This window comes from Phoenix dactylifera, unplaced genomic scaffold (genome assembly GCF_009389715.1).
Source record: "Phoenix dactylifera cultivar Barhee BC4 unplaced genomic scaffold, palm_55x_up_171113_PBpolish2nd_filt_p 001412F, whole genome shotgun sequence".
NCBI lineage: Eukaryota > Viridiplantae > Streptophyta > Magnoliopsida > Arecales > Arecaceae > Phoenix > Phoenix dactylifera.
In genome coordinates this window covers 83,599-100,890 of record NW_024068734.1, presented here as the reverse complement: position 1 = coordinate 100,890, position 17,292 = coordinate 83,599, and the positions used below count along the sequence as shown (strand labels likewise).

General features: G+C 44.1%; 2 protein-coding genes and 1 pseudogene across 2 annotated transcripts; 2 read left to right on the top strand and 1 right to left on the bottom strand.

Annotated features, from left to right (window-relative positions):
• Positions 1 to 704: 704 nt before the first annotated feature.
• On the top strand, positions 705 to 5,688 carry LOC120108592 (myosin heavy chain, skeletal muscle-like; the record flags this gene model as incomplete). Its single annotated transcript, XM_039122251.1, is given in 8 exon segments — positions 705 to 769; positions 771 to 825; positions 3,203 to 3,288; positions 3,556 to 3,926; positions 3,929 to 4,167; positions 4,243 to 4,320; positions 4,447 to 4,627; positions 4,630 to 5,688. Coding segments are annotated over 8 exon segments (1,941 nt in total), but the record flags the coding sequence as incomplete, so codon positions are not given.
• Positions 5,689 to 8,357: 2,669 nt separating this feature from the next.
• LOC103702572 lies at positions 8,358 to 12,951 on the top strand. The gene is made up of 2 exons (XM_039122250.1): positions 8,358 to 11,564; positions 12,685 to 12,951. The coding sequence occupies exons 1-2, from the start codon at positions 8,358 to 8,360 to the stop codon at positions 12,949 to 12,951; spliced, it is 3,474 nt and encodes a 1,157-aa protein (XP_038978178.1).
• A 2,800-nt stretch (positions 12,952 to 15,751) lies between these two features.
• Positions 15,752 to 17,292, bottom strand: part of LOC120108591 — a 32,251-nt pseudogene continuing 30,710 nt past the window's right edge.

The window sequence follows — 17,292 nt, the reverse complement described above, 5'->3', positions numbered from 1 at the left end:
TATGTCACTGGAAAAGAAAAGCATAACTGTTTGATTTCTGAACTTGTATCGATGATATTGATGCCCTCCTTTTCTTGTCTTTAGGACGACCATAAATGCTACTCATGCTATGGGAACATAACAGAACACTCATCTAGTCCTTGTGAATCATGAGCAGACTGATTCTCTTATGCTGATGTTATGTGATTCTCTAATTCAAGGAGTATATCAGATCAACTTTGATGGAGTGAGATCAACCTTAAAAGCTTAAATCATGTCATGAGAAATCTAGGGGTTTGCTGGTCATTAGATATGATATTAGTATCAGTATTTACTTTCTTGCCTTTAGCTTGGCAACAACCATGTGGAAGCTCAAAGCTATGAGATCAAGTGGAGTATGAAGAGACTAGGAAGACTAAGAGACAAACTGAATGGAGGGCACTGACTTTGATATCACACTGTTCCTAAATTAATTGGTCCCACCAATCTTGAATTAATCAGAACCATAGCTGGCTGCCAGATGGTTCTAAAGAAGAATCGGAGTGCTACTACAAGTTTTCCTAAGGTCAACTAGGTTATGATTGGTCATCAGGGTTGTAACACTCATTTTTTTTCCTTGTACTGGTGTCATCTGTTTCTGACTACAAGGTCATATCCTATAAATGATCAAGTTTGCTTCTAGGGATTTTGTTGTATATTTCCATTGTTGTTTGGATGCGATGCAGGGCTACAAAAGGAATGCCTTTTTGGAGGCTGATTTGCAATGTTCGAACACCATACAGAGCATGGAAAGAAGCTACGAGCAGCTTGTCATGTTCAAATGTGAAACTTGATAGTGTGATTCAGGTACGAACAGTTTTATTGTGGCAGCACGCATCTGGTTGTATATGCATGTGCTATATGTGCATATTATTCACATAAGTAGTTATAACAAGCGCAGCATAGAATAAGCGTCTTGTTATCATAGGACATTACAGGACATTACAACTATAATTATAAGGAATAATGTGCAATGTTTTCAGTTTAGGTAGTTATAGATAGGGGTTGGGTTGATCTGGTACACCCTCTACTAAACATGGTATGCTGTTGGCATGATACACCGAACTGGCTGGTATAGGAAGATACTGCAAACACTAATAATATGTGTTAAATAGGATGCTGCAAAACCCATTTCTTTTGATCCTGAGATTTCTAGTACCTTGTTCTGTAGAAATTTCCTTTTACATTTTCTCTCAAATGCATTTGGCTTTAATCATATGCATAACGATCAAGCCTTACCCAGCTATTTTGGCTCTATTTTGTACATCCTTTTTCACTAGTCTTTCCTGTTAAAAAACTTGTAAATATTACTGAACTTTTGCAAGCCTTTTCTTAAATATTCAACCCATGGTATCCTCCTCTTCCGTAAGCCTCAAACACTTTCTAGATCTCTCTTCCTTGGTGTCTTTTCTTTGTTTCATATGTTTGTACCATCTGTCAGTTCACTGATACTTCTATGAGGTAGTCATATAATTGCTCTAATATTTCATCAGTTGCCTTTTTTTACGAAAAATAACTTTTAATGTTGGCCTTCATGGCATAAGTTATTCTTAAAATTATAATATTTTCATCAGCACTGTACCATCACCCCTACTATCCAGCTATAGATTTTTGGACATGCACATCCAAGAATTGAACCCAGAAACTTTTCTTGCTAAGCAAAGGGGTGTGACCACTAGGACCAGCCCCAATTCACCAGCTTACAGTTTAGCTGCTTGAAGGTTAACGTGAGCTAGAAATATTTTCATTTCATCAAAGGCTGATAGAAATACTTATCCAATCATTTGAACTCATTATATCATAATCATATGGTCTATGTTCATTCTTTTTAGCAAATTTGCTATTCTGGTGGGGATCTGGTGAATGATGTCATCTTTTACACGGCTACAGCTTAAATGCTTTTATTATAGAAAAATGTTATAATAAAGAACAAAATGTTAATTGAATGCCTATATTTCAAATTTATAAACTTCTTGCAAATCATAGATGGAAACAGCCTGTCTGCTACCATTCAACATCAGAGAAACCAGCATCCCCAGCTTTGGGGCAGCTGATGGTTGTCTCATTCTTCAACCAAAAATGTTTTCTGGAGAGCTGATGTTTTGATTCCGATAAAAGATACTAGATTGGGTAAAAAGTTATTTTTTTAAGCAAGAAAAATGCAGTTGGTGATCATGTTCCACCGCAAACAAAGAAATGCAGCATTTAAGAGAAGTCATGTTTATGAAACTTGTTCTAGTATTTTGTCTTATTCATGGCTGTGAGTTTCATTCTGTTTGGTGAACATCCTTAATTAGGAAACGTATATTTGGTGTTTGACCTATTAGTCAGGTGCATTACCCATTATTTTATCATCAAACCAAGTGGATTAGATTATATGACACCAGTTGTTGTAGCATGGGAAGGATTTTATCAAATGCAAATAGCTGTAGGAGGTGAGTTGCGGGGCTGATTCAATAATGGATAACCAGATATCAATGAATGCCCATTAGATATTTTACCTAGGTTGGTGATGATTGTCAATTTTGTGCTGGTCACCCATGGATGTCTCTGCATTTCTAGAAACTTCATCCAACCTCTTTTTACGATATTACCACGTCAGGTTTGACATAGCTTATTGTGTGTTACATGGTACCATGTAGGCCAATGTTTGGAAATATGAAGACATTTGGATGAAAATTTGTGAGCATTAAGGCGTTAAATTATGGGTGTTTATGGGTGCTGTCTTGTGAGTGTGATTAGATACAATAAGAGTAAAACTTCCAATTAATCTCAGTATTTTCAGCTACAAATATCTTTCTTCTTAATATCTCCATGCCTTTTCATTCAAATATTTTAGACACAACTACTCTGTTGAATCATGTGACTAAAAACTTGATGTCTGTTTTATGTTATAGTTTAGGTGTATTAGTGAATTCTTTGACTCAATGCAACACTAATTTGGTGACTGTCATCATGTGTCCAATACCATAAGCACATGTGGACACCTGCACCTGACTGCTTCATTCTCTTAGTGTCCACTTTGGAGTTAAATATACATCACTCTTGGCTTTTAGTCATGCAATTAGTCCCAAGCTCCACATGATCAAAATTGCTGGCTTTATTGATGGATGGTTGCATCATCCAAGTGTCTAATGAATTATGTTGTGTGATGAAAGATTATGATATAGCATTATCTTTGCAGGTTCTGGAAGATCTGCTTTCTGAGTTCGAGTCATCTTCTCATGGTCCAGGCAAATGGAAAATGTTGGCTGCCTTTTTACGACAGTGGTATGTCTCTGCCTTTTGTTTCACAATTATGTTGGCTGAATGAAGTTAATGTTGATTGGGAAAGATGACACAATTGTATTTGCATGTCCAACTTTTAAACCTGACACTGATCTGATGGTTCCATAGTTTTAATTTCATACATTTGCATTGCTAGATGGCTCATAAACTTTGGGTTTCCCAAGTTTTAATTAATCTTATAAGCTCTTGATAATTTTATTGAACTTTTAAGTTTATAAGCTTTTATGTTATTCTAATTGTGTTTTGTAGTTTGGAGGGGCCCATACTGGACCTCTTTAAAAAGCAATTAGATCAAACTGAATCTGAACGGAGTGCTCTCACATTGAAATGCCGGTCAAATGAAGACAAACTGGGGCTGCTTAAGAAGCAGCTTGAGGCAAATGAAAAGCATAGAGCTGAATATTTGAAGCGATATGAGGAAGCTATCAGTGATAAGCAAAAATTTTCTGAGGAGTACAACAGTCGTATTGCAAATTTGCTGAGCAAATGCAGCACATTGGAGGAGCGTTGTATGAGTATCGAAAAAGCTCTTGATCTTGCAAGACAGGAATCCACTGATTGGAAAATTAAGTATGACGAAAGCAGTTTAGAGCTGAAGGCCGAGGAAGATAGGTTTAAAGCTAAATTTCAGCTCTGGAGTCAAGGTTAAGTGCTGCTGAAGGAAGACTGGCTGCTGCTCGTGAACAGGCAGAATCTGCTCAGGAAGAGGCATCAGAGTGGAAGCGGAAGTATGCTGTTGCTGCTGGAGAAGCCAAAACAGCCTTGGAGAGAGCAGCATTAGTGCAGGAGCGCACTAATAAAAAAGCACAAGAAAGGGAAGATGCAGTAAGGGCAGAATTCTCTGCCCAGTTGGTGGAAAAGGTCGGTCATTGTTTCTTCGCCTTTCATCCATCCTACATATTACGTTCAATCCTTATATATTGCTGTTGATGATAGGGAGAGGAAATCAAGAACTTAAATGCAAAGCTTGATTCTTCTGAGAACCATGCAAGTACTTTGGTTTCACGCCTGGAGGTAAAATTTAGATCTTCAGAGAACTTTTGTGTGTTCTTTCATTTTTCTTTTAAATGAAATCCGTGTTTCTTTTATGACATGCAAGTATATGATGATGATTGCAATTTCATCCAATTTTATCTATAGGCTGCTCAGACAAAGCTGGAGAATCACGAGTTGGAAACTTTGGCCCTGAAGGATGAAGTAAAGAAGTTAAATTCAAACTTAGATTCTGTGAAAGCTAAAGTTCAGCCCTATGAGAGGGAAGCCAAAATACTGGAACAAGAAAAGAACCATCTCCAAGAAAGGTACATTGCTGAGTGCAAGAAATTGATGATGCAGAAGAGAGGCTCAAGGTCGCTGAAAGGGATGCAAAGAGAGCTACTGAGTTGGCTGATACTGCTCGGGCAGAAGTAGTTGCTGCTCAGAAGGAGAAGAGTGAAATGCAGCACTTGGCAATGGAAAGACTAGCAATAATTGAAAGAGTTGAACGGCAAGTTGATAGAATGGAGCAAGAGAAAGTGAAGCTGATGGATGAAGTAGAGAGGTTGCGTCAATCTGAAATGGATGCCGTGTCCAAGGTTACACTACTTGAGAGGAGAGTTGGTGAGAGAGAGAGAGAGATTGAGGATCTATTGAGTCGGAGCAATGAACAAAGGTCCAACACAGTCCAAGTCCTTGAGAGTCTTCTGGCAACAGAACGTTCAGCTCGAACTGAGGCCAACAGCAGAGCAGAGGCCTTGTCCTTGCAGCTACAAGCTACTCAAGGCAGACTAGATGCACTCCATCAGGAACTGACATCTGTTCGTCTAAATGAGACCGCACTTGATAGTAAGCTTAGGACTGCTTCTCATGGGAAACGGTTAAGAGTAGATAATTATCCGGGCACAGGATCTGTCCAAGATATGGAGGTTGATGAGGGGTTGGTGAGGGGTAGAAAGAGATCCAAGAGTACTACAAGCCCCTTAAAGAATACTCAGACAGAAGATGGTGGTTCTGTTTATAAAGGAGAAGAAATTGAAACCCGGAGCCAGGAACGTCAAGAAACTGAATCCGATGACCATACAAAGTTCACAATTCTGAAACTGAAGCAGGAGCTCACCAAGCATGGGTTTGGTGGACAACTGCTGCAGCTGAGGAATCCTAACAAAAAGGAGATTGTTGCTCTTTATGAGAAGCATGTCCTTCAAAAGTAGCTATTTATCATGTAACCATCTGGCGACTTACGAGAGCATAAAAGCTGTGCATGGTTTGTTCACAGGGTGTGGAATCATCTAAACTTGCGCAAATTGCTCCATATACAGATGTTCTGTAATTACAGAGCCTTCTATATTTTAAGGTAAGTGCCATTTTCATGTTTTTAATGCAATTATGTCATCATTGGGTTCATATTGACTTTCACACTGTTGATTGATGGTTCATTTTTGTTTAAGCAACTGTACAGAAGTATGCTTGTGTATTCTCCCAGTTGGTTTCTGTGCATCCGAAAGGGAATAGTCTGTTGGTTTTAGTACATATTTTTTCCATCTATGGCCATGTTAAAATTTCAGCTAGTCCGGTTTGATACATGGAACAATGACATGATCCGTGTAAAAAGAGGGTGCATTGTCAGGGGAGAGAAGATTCACCTTTGAAATGAGATTTATAACAGCTTTCTCGCTCCCATGAGTGAAAGTCTTGGTGCAGCGACACCCTAGTCACTAAATGTTCTGCTGTATTAGCACCATGTGATAATCTCGCTAGTCACTCCTTTAAATAGTTTGATTTGAGCTTAAATGATGAGATTCTTTGGCCCTGCATTCCTCATGTTGTATTATATTTTTAGTGATCCATAGAATTATTATAAATTTATGGAGCATTTAGTGGTGCTCAACCAATGGATATGCTATTCTTCCTTCAACTGAAGGTGGATCCTTGGCTTCTTTGGCTAATAATCAGTGGCCTGGTTAATCATGCCATCTTTCAGGCTTATAATTACTTCTAATCATCTGCTTGTTTGATCAACAATTAAGTATATACTTAGTAGCAGCTGTTTGGTGAGGTTCCTCCTAATTCACCTCACCAAATCAGCCAAATCACGAAGGCCAAGGCGGAGCAAGAGCAAGGCTCATGTCCGCCCAAAGGTCTTCTTTCATTCCTTGGGGCACAACCGAGGTTCGGCCATCCTTGGCAAGCAAGGGCCGAGTCATTGGCAACACCGACCGGGCACAGCAGCGGCGCGCCCAAGGCCGCAGACCTTTGGCTGGGGCGCCACTGCAACCGAGGCATCCGACAGGCCACAAGGACCAAACACAAGGCAAAGCCATTGGCCGGGAGGGCCAAGCCAAAATTCCAGCCGCGCGCAAGGATTGGACGCCCCGGGTCCAAGCCATTGCGCGCGCACACCAGCAAGCCAACAATATCCGGACGGGCACAGGCGCGGCCAAGGCAAGCCCAGCACAGGCCAAGGCACGCGCAAGCCACAGAGGGCCAACCGACAGCAACGGGGCGCGCGCCAAGGCACAGCAGGCGCGCGGGCTAGAGGGAACCAACGGGCGGCAACCGCCCAGGCGCGCCCAAGGAGCACCGTGCGCACGGGCCCTTGGCGCCAAAGACCGCCGCGCGCACAGGCCTGGAGCAACGGCCGGCAACCGCCAGCGCGCGCGGGCCCTTGGCGCCCAAGACCGGCGCGCGCACGCGCCAGTGGCAACGGCAGGCAACCGCTGGCACGCGCAGGCGCGTGGCCGCCAGCGCCAGCGCGCGCGCGTGCCATGCGCCGCAGACAGCAACCGCCCGAGCGCGCCAACCACCAACCGACCGAGTCCATGCGCGCGCGGGAACCAACATCCAGCAACCGGCGGGCGACCGAGCGCCCAGACGGCCAGCGGCCAGGCGCCCAGCGCCCAGACGCCCAGCGACCGAGCGCCCAGCGGCAGAGCGCCCAACGACGGAACGCCCAGCGCCCAGACCGACAGAGCCAAAGGATCCAACCACCGACAAAAGGGTCAGGCGCAGGAAAACCAAGGCAGCGCCTGGTCTGCCCATGCCCACGCGCAGCCCGCCAGACCGCGCGCGGCACGGGCAAAACCAGTGCGCCGGGCCATGACAGCAGGATTATCCTTCTGCAGAGACAAGCACAGAGGAGTGCCAACAGCAGCCAACTCAAGTCTCTGCAGTGGCCACAGCTTGGCCAACAGCAAGAAACTGCCAACATCCAAAGTTGCAGGCCATTGCCAACAACAGCCAGAAACCGCCAGCAACCACCGCCAAGCCAAGCAAGCAGCCAACCAAATGGCAACCGAATCAAGACAGCAAACCAAGCAAGGGAAGTTCCCAAGGAGTTGCCACAGCATGCAAACAGCCAGCCGGATGGAAGCCTTTGTAGGCCATTGTAGGGAGTCTACAAATAGGGCCAAATGAAGTGGGGGGAGGGACTTTTGAACCATTGAATAGTTAGCCACTTGTAAGTGCATTCGGCCATAGGCTTGGGTAGGCATTATTGCCTAATTTCGGTCCTAAGGGACTTGGGCCAAGGCAGGGTAAATCAACCCCCCTTGGATTTGGCTAAGGAAGGGAACCATCAATCCCTCCTTAGATATTGTATTTCCTTTTCAACTGAATCAAAGTTGCCTTTGATGCCTCTGCATTCTCAAATGAGTTGTCTTCATTGGCAAGCAAGACTTTAGATTCCGAAGAGGAGTGCAAGACTCCATCCATAGCCGAGCATACTTGGAGTTTGGAGGAGCAAAGTGCCGATTATTTCCTTTGCATTGGCGCTATCTACATTCGGTCAAGGCGGCACACCTTGATTAGGCCAACGCCAAAGGCTAAGAGGAAATCCCTTGGTGTGGGAAGTGCATGACCGACACTTGGTCCCCACCAATTTGGTGCTTTCGTTGAGAGATCACTTCAACAAGAAGATCATCTTGAAGGTAGCGCCATTGCCTTTGAATACCTTTGAAGGATTGTTCTGAATCTACATCAAAATTATCATAGAAGCCGAGGGTAACCAAAGGCTTGAAGCCCTTGAAATTCAGTCCAACCGAATCAGCAAAGCCTTGGAAGAAATCTCCCATTCCATGGCTGAAATGAGGAGGGATACCAATCATAGTTTGGAGAGGTTGGAAAGGAGGATTTCGAGTGGAGAAAAAAATATGAACAAGGAGACTTGGCCGCATGCCAATGGGCAGGACCAAGAGAGGGGAAGTGAGGAAGAGTTAGCAAGCAACCATAGTGGTTGCCGAGTGAGGGAGAGAAGGAGTGAAAGAGTAAGAAGAGGGAGTAGAGTGGAAGGATTTGGGGTTTGTGTGGACCGGTTTGGAAGAGGTGTGGAGTATGAAGAGACTTATAGTGTGAGGGAGTCCGATGAAGAGCCCCGAATTGCCACTAGACCGAGTGGGAGAAGAAGGGAAGAAAGGGTGAGAATGCATCACCATGGAGATGTTGAAGAAGATGAGGGAGAGCCTAGAAGAGAAGTGAGGAAACCAAGGATAGACTTCCCTAAATTCAGTGGGGGAGATCCTTTTGAATGGATGGACAAGGTGGAACAATTCTTCTATGTCTATGAAGTTCCACACAAGGAGAAGGTCACACTTGCTAGTTTTCATCTTGAAGACAAAGCAAGCAAATGGTGGAGATGGTTGAGATCCATCTATGAAAAGGAAGGAAGGAGACTTGGGTGGACTGCATTTGTGAAGGAGTTCATGACTCAATGGGGGCCATCCCCTATTGTGAATTATCATGGACAATTAGCAAAGATCAAGCAAGAAGGAAGGGTGCGGCCTTATGTTGAAGAGTTTCGCCACTTGCAAACATTGGTGACGGGTTGGTCGGAGGAAGCCTTGATGGGCACTTTCATTGATGGCTTGAAGCCATGGCTTGCCAAAGAGGTCAAGTTGAAGCAACCCAACTCTATGCAAGAGGCCATGCGCATTGCAGAAATCCTAGATGATGGCTATCAAACCGAGAGGAGAATGATCAAAGACACCATCAACCGGGAAGCCAAGACCATGCCAACCAAAGTGCCATGGAAGATCAAAGATGCAGTCGGCAGCAACCCAAAGAACAACCAGCCACAAGTCAAGCGGCTGTCAAGGGAGGAAGTCCAAGACTACATCAAAAAGGGCTTGTGCTTCAAATGTGGGGAGAAATGGAACCGAGATCACAAGTGCAAATCTGGGCAAGCATTCCTAATTGAAGTCCAAGATGCAGAAATTGAAGTTGCAGAAAATAGCCAAGCAAGTGATCCGGATGAAGATCAATCCCACAATCAGCCAAGTCAAATGCAAGCGGAGGAAAGTGATGCAAAATTATCCTTGAATGCCTTGACAGGGGTGCCAAAGCCAAGCACCATGAGGCTACTTGCATGGGTCGGCAGAAATGAAGTCTCACTGTTAGTGGACAGCGGATCATCCCACAATTTTATCAATGCAACCATTGTGCCAAAGTTGGGGTTACATCCTACAAGCATTCAGCCATTTGAAGTAAAGGTGGCCAACGGTGAGAAGCTTACATGCAAGGAAGTCATCCATGAAGTAAAGATGAACATTCAAGGGGTAAGAATCATGGCTGATCTTCATGTGATTCAATTAGTAGGCCTTGACATAGTCCTTGGAAATGCATGGTTAAGACAAGTAGGAAAGGTGATCACTGATTTTGGATCCATGACAATGGAATTCAAATTGGGTAGTCAAAAGAAGAAGTGGGTTGCCTTAGGGAGTAGTGAAGTCAAACCATGTGAGGCTTATACCTTAGAAAAACTTTGCAAGGGGGGTGCCCTATGTGTAGCCATAATGTTAGCCACTCAAGACCAAACCGAACCAAAGCCCATGAAAAATGAGTTAGAAGGAGTCCCTAGTTCGGTGAGGCCATTACTAGAAAGACACTTGAAAGTCCTTGAAGTACCAAAGACCATACCCCCTCAAAGGTTATATAATCATCCTATACGACTTAAGGATGAATCCAAGGCCGTGAATGTCTCACCATATAGGTATGCCCACTTCCAAAAGGGAGAAATTGAGAAGCAAGTTGATGACATGCTTAAGCAAGGACTCATTAGGAGAAGTTCTAGTCCCTTTTCATCACCTGTCCTCTTGGTTAGGAAAAAGGACAACACATGGAGATTTTGTACTGATTATAGAGCCCTTAATGAAGCAACAATCAAGGACAGATTTCCAATACCAACCGTGGATGAAATGTTGGATGAATTGCATGGTGCCACAATCTTTACTCGGCTTGATTTGAGAGCCGGATATCACCAAATCAGAATGAAGAATGAAGACATTCACAAGACTGCATTTAGAACACATTTGGGCCACTATGAATACCTAGTCATGCCCTTTGGTTTGTGTAACGCACCATCCACATTTCAAGCGGCAATGAATGACATCTTCCGGGCCTATCTAAGAAGGTTTGTCATTGTGTTCTTTGATGACATTCTGATTTATTCTAAGTCAGTGGAAGAGCACTTGGAACACTTGGAATTGGTCCTAAGGATCCTAGAAGAACATCAATTCTACATCAAGGCATCCAAGTGTGCATTCATGCAACATGAATTGGAGTATTTGGGCCATATCATTTCGGGAGAAGGAGTCAAGGTAGATCAAAGGAAAATTGAGGCCATGGTAGATTGGCCACTACCCCAAAGCATCACGGCATTGAGAGGATTTCTTGGATTGACCGGCTACTATAGAAGGTTTGTCAAGAATTATGGGTTGATTGCTAAATCCTTGACAAACATGCTGAAAAAGGGAGAATTCTCTTGGACGGATGAGGCAAGGAAAGCATTTGAAGACTTGAAACGGATGATGACCCAAACACCGGTTCTTGCCTTGCCTAATTTCAGCATTCCCTTTGAAGTTTATACAGATGCAAGTGGGGACGGAATAGGGGCAGTGCTAGTTCAAAACAGAAGGCCCATTGCATTCATGTCAAAGGCACTCGGACCACAGAAAAAAGCCAGCAGCACCTATGCCCGAGAATTAATGGCTGTGGTTCATGCAGTAAAAATCTGGAGGCCATATCTATTGGGGCGAAGGTTCACAATTGTGACAGATCAGCAGGCCATCCGCCATCTCCTAGAACAAAAGATCACAACGCCCGAGCAGCAGAAATTTTTGGTGAAACTATTGGGCTTTGAGTATAACATTGTCTATCAACCGGGAAGAGACAATAAGGTAGCCGATGCATTGTCAAGAAAAGAAGGAAGTCCTCTTTTGAAGATAGAAGATTATCAGCCCATCACCCTTGAGGACAAGGGAGTTCTTCAAGAGGGGAGGAATGGTGAGGTTCCTCCTAATTCACCTCACCAAATCAGCCAAATCACGAAGGCCAAGGCGGAGCAAGAGCAAGGCTCATGTCCGCCCAAAGGTCTTCTTTCATTCCTTGGGGCACAACCGAGGTTCGGCCATCCTTGGCAAGCAAGGGCCGAGTCATTGGCAACACCGACCGGGCACAGCAGCGGCGCGCCCAAGGCCGCAGACCTTTGGCTGGGGCGCCACTGCAACCGAGGCATCCGACAGGCCACAAGGACCAAACACAAGGCAAAGCCATTGGCCGGGAGGGCCAAGCCAAAATTCCAGCCGCGCGCAAGGATTGGACGCCCCGGGTCCAAGCCATTGCGCGCGCACACCAGCAAGCCAACAATATCCGGACGGGCACAGGCGCGGCCAAGGCAAGCCCAGCACAGGCCAAGGCACGCGCAAGCCACAGAGGGCCAACCGACAGCAACGGGCCGCGCGCGCCAAGGCACAGCAGGCGCGCGGGCTAGAGGGAACCAACGGGCGGCAACCTCCCAGGCGCGCCCAAGGAGCACCGTGCGCACGGGCCCTTGGCGCCAAAGACCGCCGCGCGCACAGGCCTGGAGCAACGGCCGGCAACCGCCAGCGCGCGCGGGCCCTTGGCGCCCAAGACTGGCGCGCGCACGCGCCAGTGGCAACGGCAGGCAACCGCTGGCACGCGCAGGCGCGTGGCCGCCAGCGCCAGCGCGCGCGCGTGCCATGCGCCGCAGACAGCAACCGCCCGAGCGCGCCAACCACCAACCGACCGAGTCCATGCGCGCGCGGGAACCAACATCCAGCAACCGGCGGGCGACCGAGCGGCCAGCGGCCAGGCGCCCAGCGCCCAGACGCCCCGCGCCCAGGCGCCCAGCGCCCAGACGCCCAGCGACCAAGCGCCCAGCGCCCAGACGCCCAGCGACCGAGCGCCCAGCGGCAGAGCGCCCAACGACGGAACGCCCAGCGCCCAGACCGACAGAGCCAAAGGATCCAACCACCGACAAAAGGGTCAGGCGCAGGAAAACCAAGGCAGCGCCTGGTCTGCCCATGCCCACGCGCAGCCCGCCAGACCGCGCGCGGCACGGGCAAAACCAGTGCGCCGGGCCATGACAGCAGGATTATCCTTCTGCAGAGACAAGCACAGAGGAGTGCCAACAGCAGCCAACTCAAGTCTCTGCAGTGGCCACAGCTTGGCCAACAGCAAGAAACTGCCAACATCCAAAGTTGCAGGCCATTGCCAACAACAGCCAGAAACCGCCAGCAACCACCGCCAAGCCAAGCAAGCAGCCAACCAAATGGCAACCGAATCAAGACAGCAAACCAAGCAAGGGAAGTTCCCAAGGAGTTGCCACAGCATGCAAACAGCCAGCCGGATGGAAGCCTTTGTAGGCCATTGTAGGGAGTCTACAAATAGGGCCAAATGAAGTGGGGGGAGGGACTTTTGAACCATTGAATAGTTAGCCACTTGTAAGTGCATTCGGCCATAGGCTTGGGTAGGCATTATTGCCTAATTTCGGTCCTAAGGGACTTGGGCCAAGGCAGGGTAAATCAACCCCCCTTGGATTTGGCTAAGGAAGGGAACCATCAATCCCTCCTTAGATATTGTATTTCCTTTTCAACTGAATCAAAGTTGCCTTTGATGCCTCTGCATTCTCAAATGAGTTGTCTTCATTGGCAAGCAAGACTTTAGATTCCGAAGAGGAGTGCAAGACTCCATCCATAGCCGAGCATACTTGGAGTTTGGAGGAGCAAAGTGCCGATTATTTCCTTTGCATTGGCGCTATCTACATTCGGTCAAGGCGGCACACCTTGATTAGGCCAACGCCAAAGGCTAAGAGGAAACCCCTTGGTGTGGAAAGTGCATGACCGACACTTGGTCCCCACCACTGTTCCATCTTGTAGGGCGGTTGTTCCTAGTGAAAGTAGGAGATATTCCAGAACTTCCTTCTTGGAAAAAAAGAATGCCATGACTCTTCAGTCATAGGGTATTTGAATGTGAATACTTACCAGAGATCCCTGCTGGATGGATTTGTTTATCCTGAAGAATAGCTTCATGGGGATTACGGCAGCCCCAGATACAGTGCTTTGATTGCAATGAAACATTGTAACTAGTACCTTGAACTGATCTAGAGTACAAGCATGGTGTTCTCATATCTGGATGTTTCTAAATACTTTGCACATAAACAAAAGCTTTTGGAATGTTTTAAATAAGAGATAAAAACTATTAACTCTTGTATCTAGGAAGCAGCATTATGCATAGTTTTGGGGCTCTAACATGATCAATTTTCATGTTGGTGGATTGTCTTTCCTTTGTTATTTTACATCACCGGTGTCACCCCAGGAGCAAGCGCCGAAAGCAAAGATTGACTGTCCAAATTGTAGGCTTTCTAAGATGCTCCATAATGCTTCTCAAGTTCTACCCTTATGATGAGCATGATCCATTCTGATGTCAGAGGATTTTCTTGCATTGATTATTTTACTTCACCATCCTTGGCTTTAGGAGTAAGGCTCCGTTTAGAAGTGGTTGGTAAAAAAATTGAAAAGTTGTTTTAGTTTTGTTAGAAAGCTAAAATATCTTCTTTAAAAAAAGTTTTAAAATAAAGTTTTTTTTTAAAAAAAAGTACTTTTAGCGTGCGTTAGAAAGCTATTTTGATTTATTATTATTTTTAAAGACCAAATACCTATAATAAAATATTACAATTATAAAAAAATATTTTTATATATTTATTAATATATAATGATAATAATTATAATATTTTATATCTTTATTATTGTATTATACTATAAATATAATATGTTATTATATTATATTATAATATATTGATATATTATATTATATAATATCAAATTATATTATATTATTATGTTATTGTATACAATATTATTTTACCATATTATAATAATATTATATTACATTACAGTAATATTATATTATATTATATATTTATGTAATAATATATATTATATTTTATTATGTTTCGTTGTATAATACTATGTAATGTTATTTATGGTCATTTTATTACATCAAAAGTGCTTTATCAGTTTGCTTACAAAACACTATTAAAATTTTACATTACTTTAAAAATGTAGTTACCAAACAACAAATAATTTTTTATAAAAGCTCTACTTCAAAAAGTATTATTTTCGGAAGTTCTACTGCCAACAACTCTGCCAAACAAGATCTAAGTCTCGGGTTTGATTGTTCAAAAATGCTCCATAATGCCGCTTTAACAAGGAATTGTCCCCGCCCATCCCACTGCATTCGCTGTCATGACGGTGATGTCCTCCATCCTTCACATCTTCCTTCCCTCCTAAAACTTAAAGCCACTTGATTTGTTCCATGGATCAGATTTATCAATAACAATGACAATTTATATTCCATTTGAGCTGTCACGAATCAAGTTCTACTGGCTCAAAGGGCACTGATATCTGTTTCTGTTATTCTCTACCATCCACTTGCTTTCTAGAAATATACCAACAAGAACTTTCAACCATCAGCACTCTTTTGAACAACTTCGGCATCAATGCTTTGATTAGGACCCTCCTGCTGCTTGACCTTCTATCTTCCACTTCTTTGAGCCACCATTTTTCTCCATCCAAGCAACTTTCATCCAGCTAGCTCCTGATTTGAGATTGTCTCAGGATCACTCATCTTAATTAGCGTCATAGTTAAACTACTGTCTTTTCCCTTTCCAAGCTTGTCTGTGTCTGGCTTCAGAACGCCCAATTTATGGGCAACCACCGCCTACACCTTCATATTCTTACTCTGACCTGATCTTCGATATTTTCTTCCCAACTTACCACAGTCCATACAGCCCTTAAGACCTAAACGTGGCTTCAAGAATATACAATTTACTTTAATAATTTTTGCAAAGTGGGAGGCGGACATATCTAGGGAATATTGACACGTAAAATAACCAGTTTACCGCATCTACCAGCAACACGCAAGGATGAAAGCGATTTTAAGAGCACGAGCACGACCAACAGCCCCAGCATCTAGGCTGTCTCGGTGGAAGTCAGAAAATAGTATAGATATACTGCAGAGTGGGGACCGTCAGGCATTCTAGAAATTAATGAGGTCCCTAGATCAATCACTACTCGTACAGGCATCCTCATAATTTAATTTATATAGCTGTCTTCCATAGAGCGATGTTACATTTATATAAGCCAAAGCAACCGTAATTTCTCAGCGTAATTCAAGAAGTGAATGCAATTCTGAGTCTCTCAACCATGGCGTCATTCAAGAATTCAAACAGAATCGTACAATCTATGGTCGCTCAACACTTTACTAGCGGCACAAATGCCTGTGCCAACAGCAACCAGAACAAAGCAGCAAATAGCAAGATGCCTAAAGGAAGTGCCTCTTTTTGCTTTTCTTTTTTTTGCCTCCTTCAGAGCTGCCTGGGCTACAAGAAAAGAAAAGGAGCATACGGAGAATCCGTTTACAATATTTTCGGACCTGCCTTATATGAGTCTTTCCACCAGATGATATGAATCACTTTCCCCGAAAGCAAATTACAGGAAACTTGGTCGTCTTCAAACAATACTCCCCTGGTCGGATGCGTTCTCGTAGTAGTAGGGGGAGAGTTTTCCGTCCCTCTTCTCGGGCTTATTAGGCTTGTTAGTACTCACTTCTAGCAGCATCTTCACTACCCTTCTCATGGAAGGGCGGTTGATGGGGAGGGAACTGGTGCAAAGAAGGCCAATTTTGAGGACCTTTTTTATCTCCTCCATGAAGCACACGTCAAGCTTAGGGTCAATCACATGTTCGACACCCTTCTGATCTATTGTGCCGCATACCCACTTCACCAGGTCCTTCTCCCCAAACTCTGGATCCACAGGGAGCCTTCCTGTCACCAGCTCCAGAATGACGACACCGAAGCTATATATGTCACTCTTCTCATTCACCCGAAGAGTGTAAGCATACTCTGCAATGCATCCAGAAGTTTATTAATATGTGAAATCTGCAACAAAAAGTTTCAGGCCTCCAGTAGTTAAAGCAAATAGATGCATTGAGACCATATAACAAAGCACAAGCTTTGAAGACTAGCGGACTAAAAAGTTGAAGTCAGTTTATAGTAACCTATCGCATCAGATAGCAATCAAAATTAGCTTAAATGAGATCTATCTGATTTTCTTTTCCTGGAGACAGCTCAGTCCTGATAGGAAAGAGCATCTGAATTTGTGATGAGAGATTTCAGCAAACCCTTCGTACATCAATCTTAGAAAAATGCAGATATAGCTGGTTATTTTTAAAAAATAATTGAGCATAATCTGCAAAAAAGAAAAATAAATACTTCTAGATCAATAGACAATATAACTAGATGCGCATGCAGAAACTGAGCAGGGATACGGGCAAGTCCTCCAAACTACAGAGATGGACAGTGCCCTCAGTATTTATTCAAATCAGTGTAAGATCAATGGTAGACAATGAAAATCTTCAGCTGCAGAGCTTAAGAGAATCCAAGCGAAAAGAACGGAGTAAAAACCTTCCGTATACACGAGCGACAAAAAATTTCAGACGCAAATTTTTGGAATTCAGAATGAGGTTAAGGAGAGAGACAGCAAGAACAAACTGCTTAGAGAGAAGGAAATTAAAAACATAGATATGTATAATGAGGCGATATAAGTGAAGAAGACAGCGTTTAGAAAGTACAGAGCAAACTATAAGAAATTGGTTGCCTGCATAATATAATACTAACATGGACGGACGAAACAAGTGTATCAACTTAAGAAGAAC

What these genes read in the sequence shown, in the direction of transcription:
- LOC103702572 (XM_039122250.1), top strand. Translation starts at nt 8,358, where the DNA reads ATGGCTGAAATGAGGAGGGATACCAATCATAGTTTGGAGAGGTTGGAA. An exon ending in AAGAGGGGAGGAATGGTGAG is followed by an intron (nt 11,565 to 12,684) that starts GTTCCTCCTAAT and finishes ATCCTTCTGCAG; the next exon opens with AGACAAGCACAGAGGAGTGC.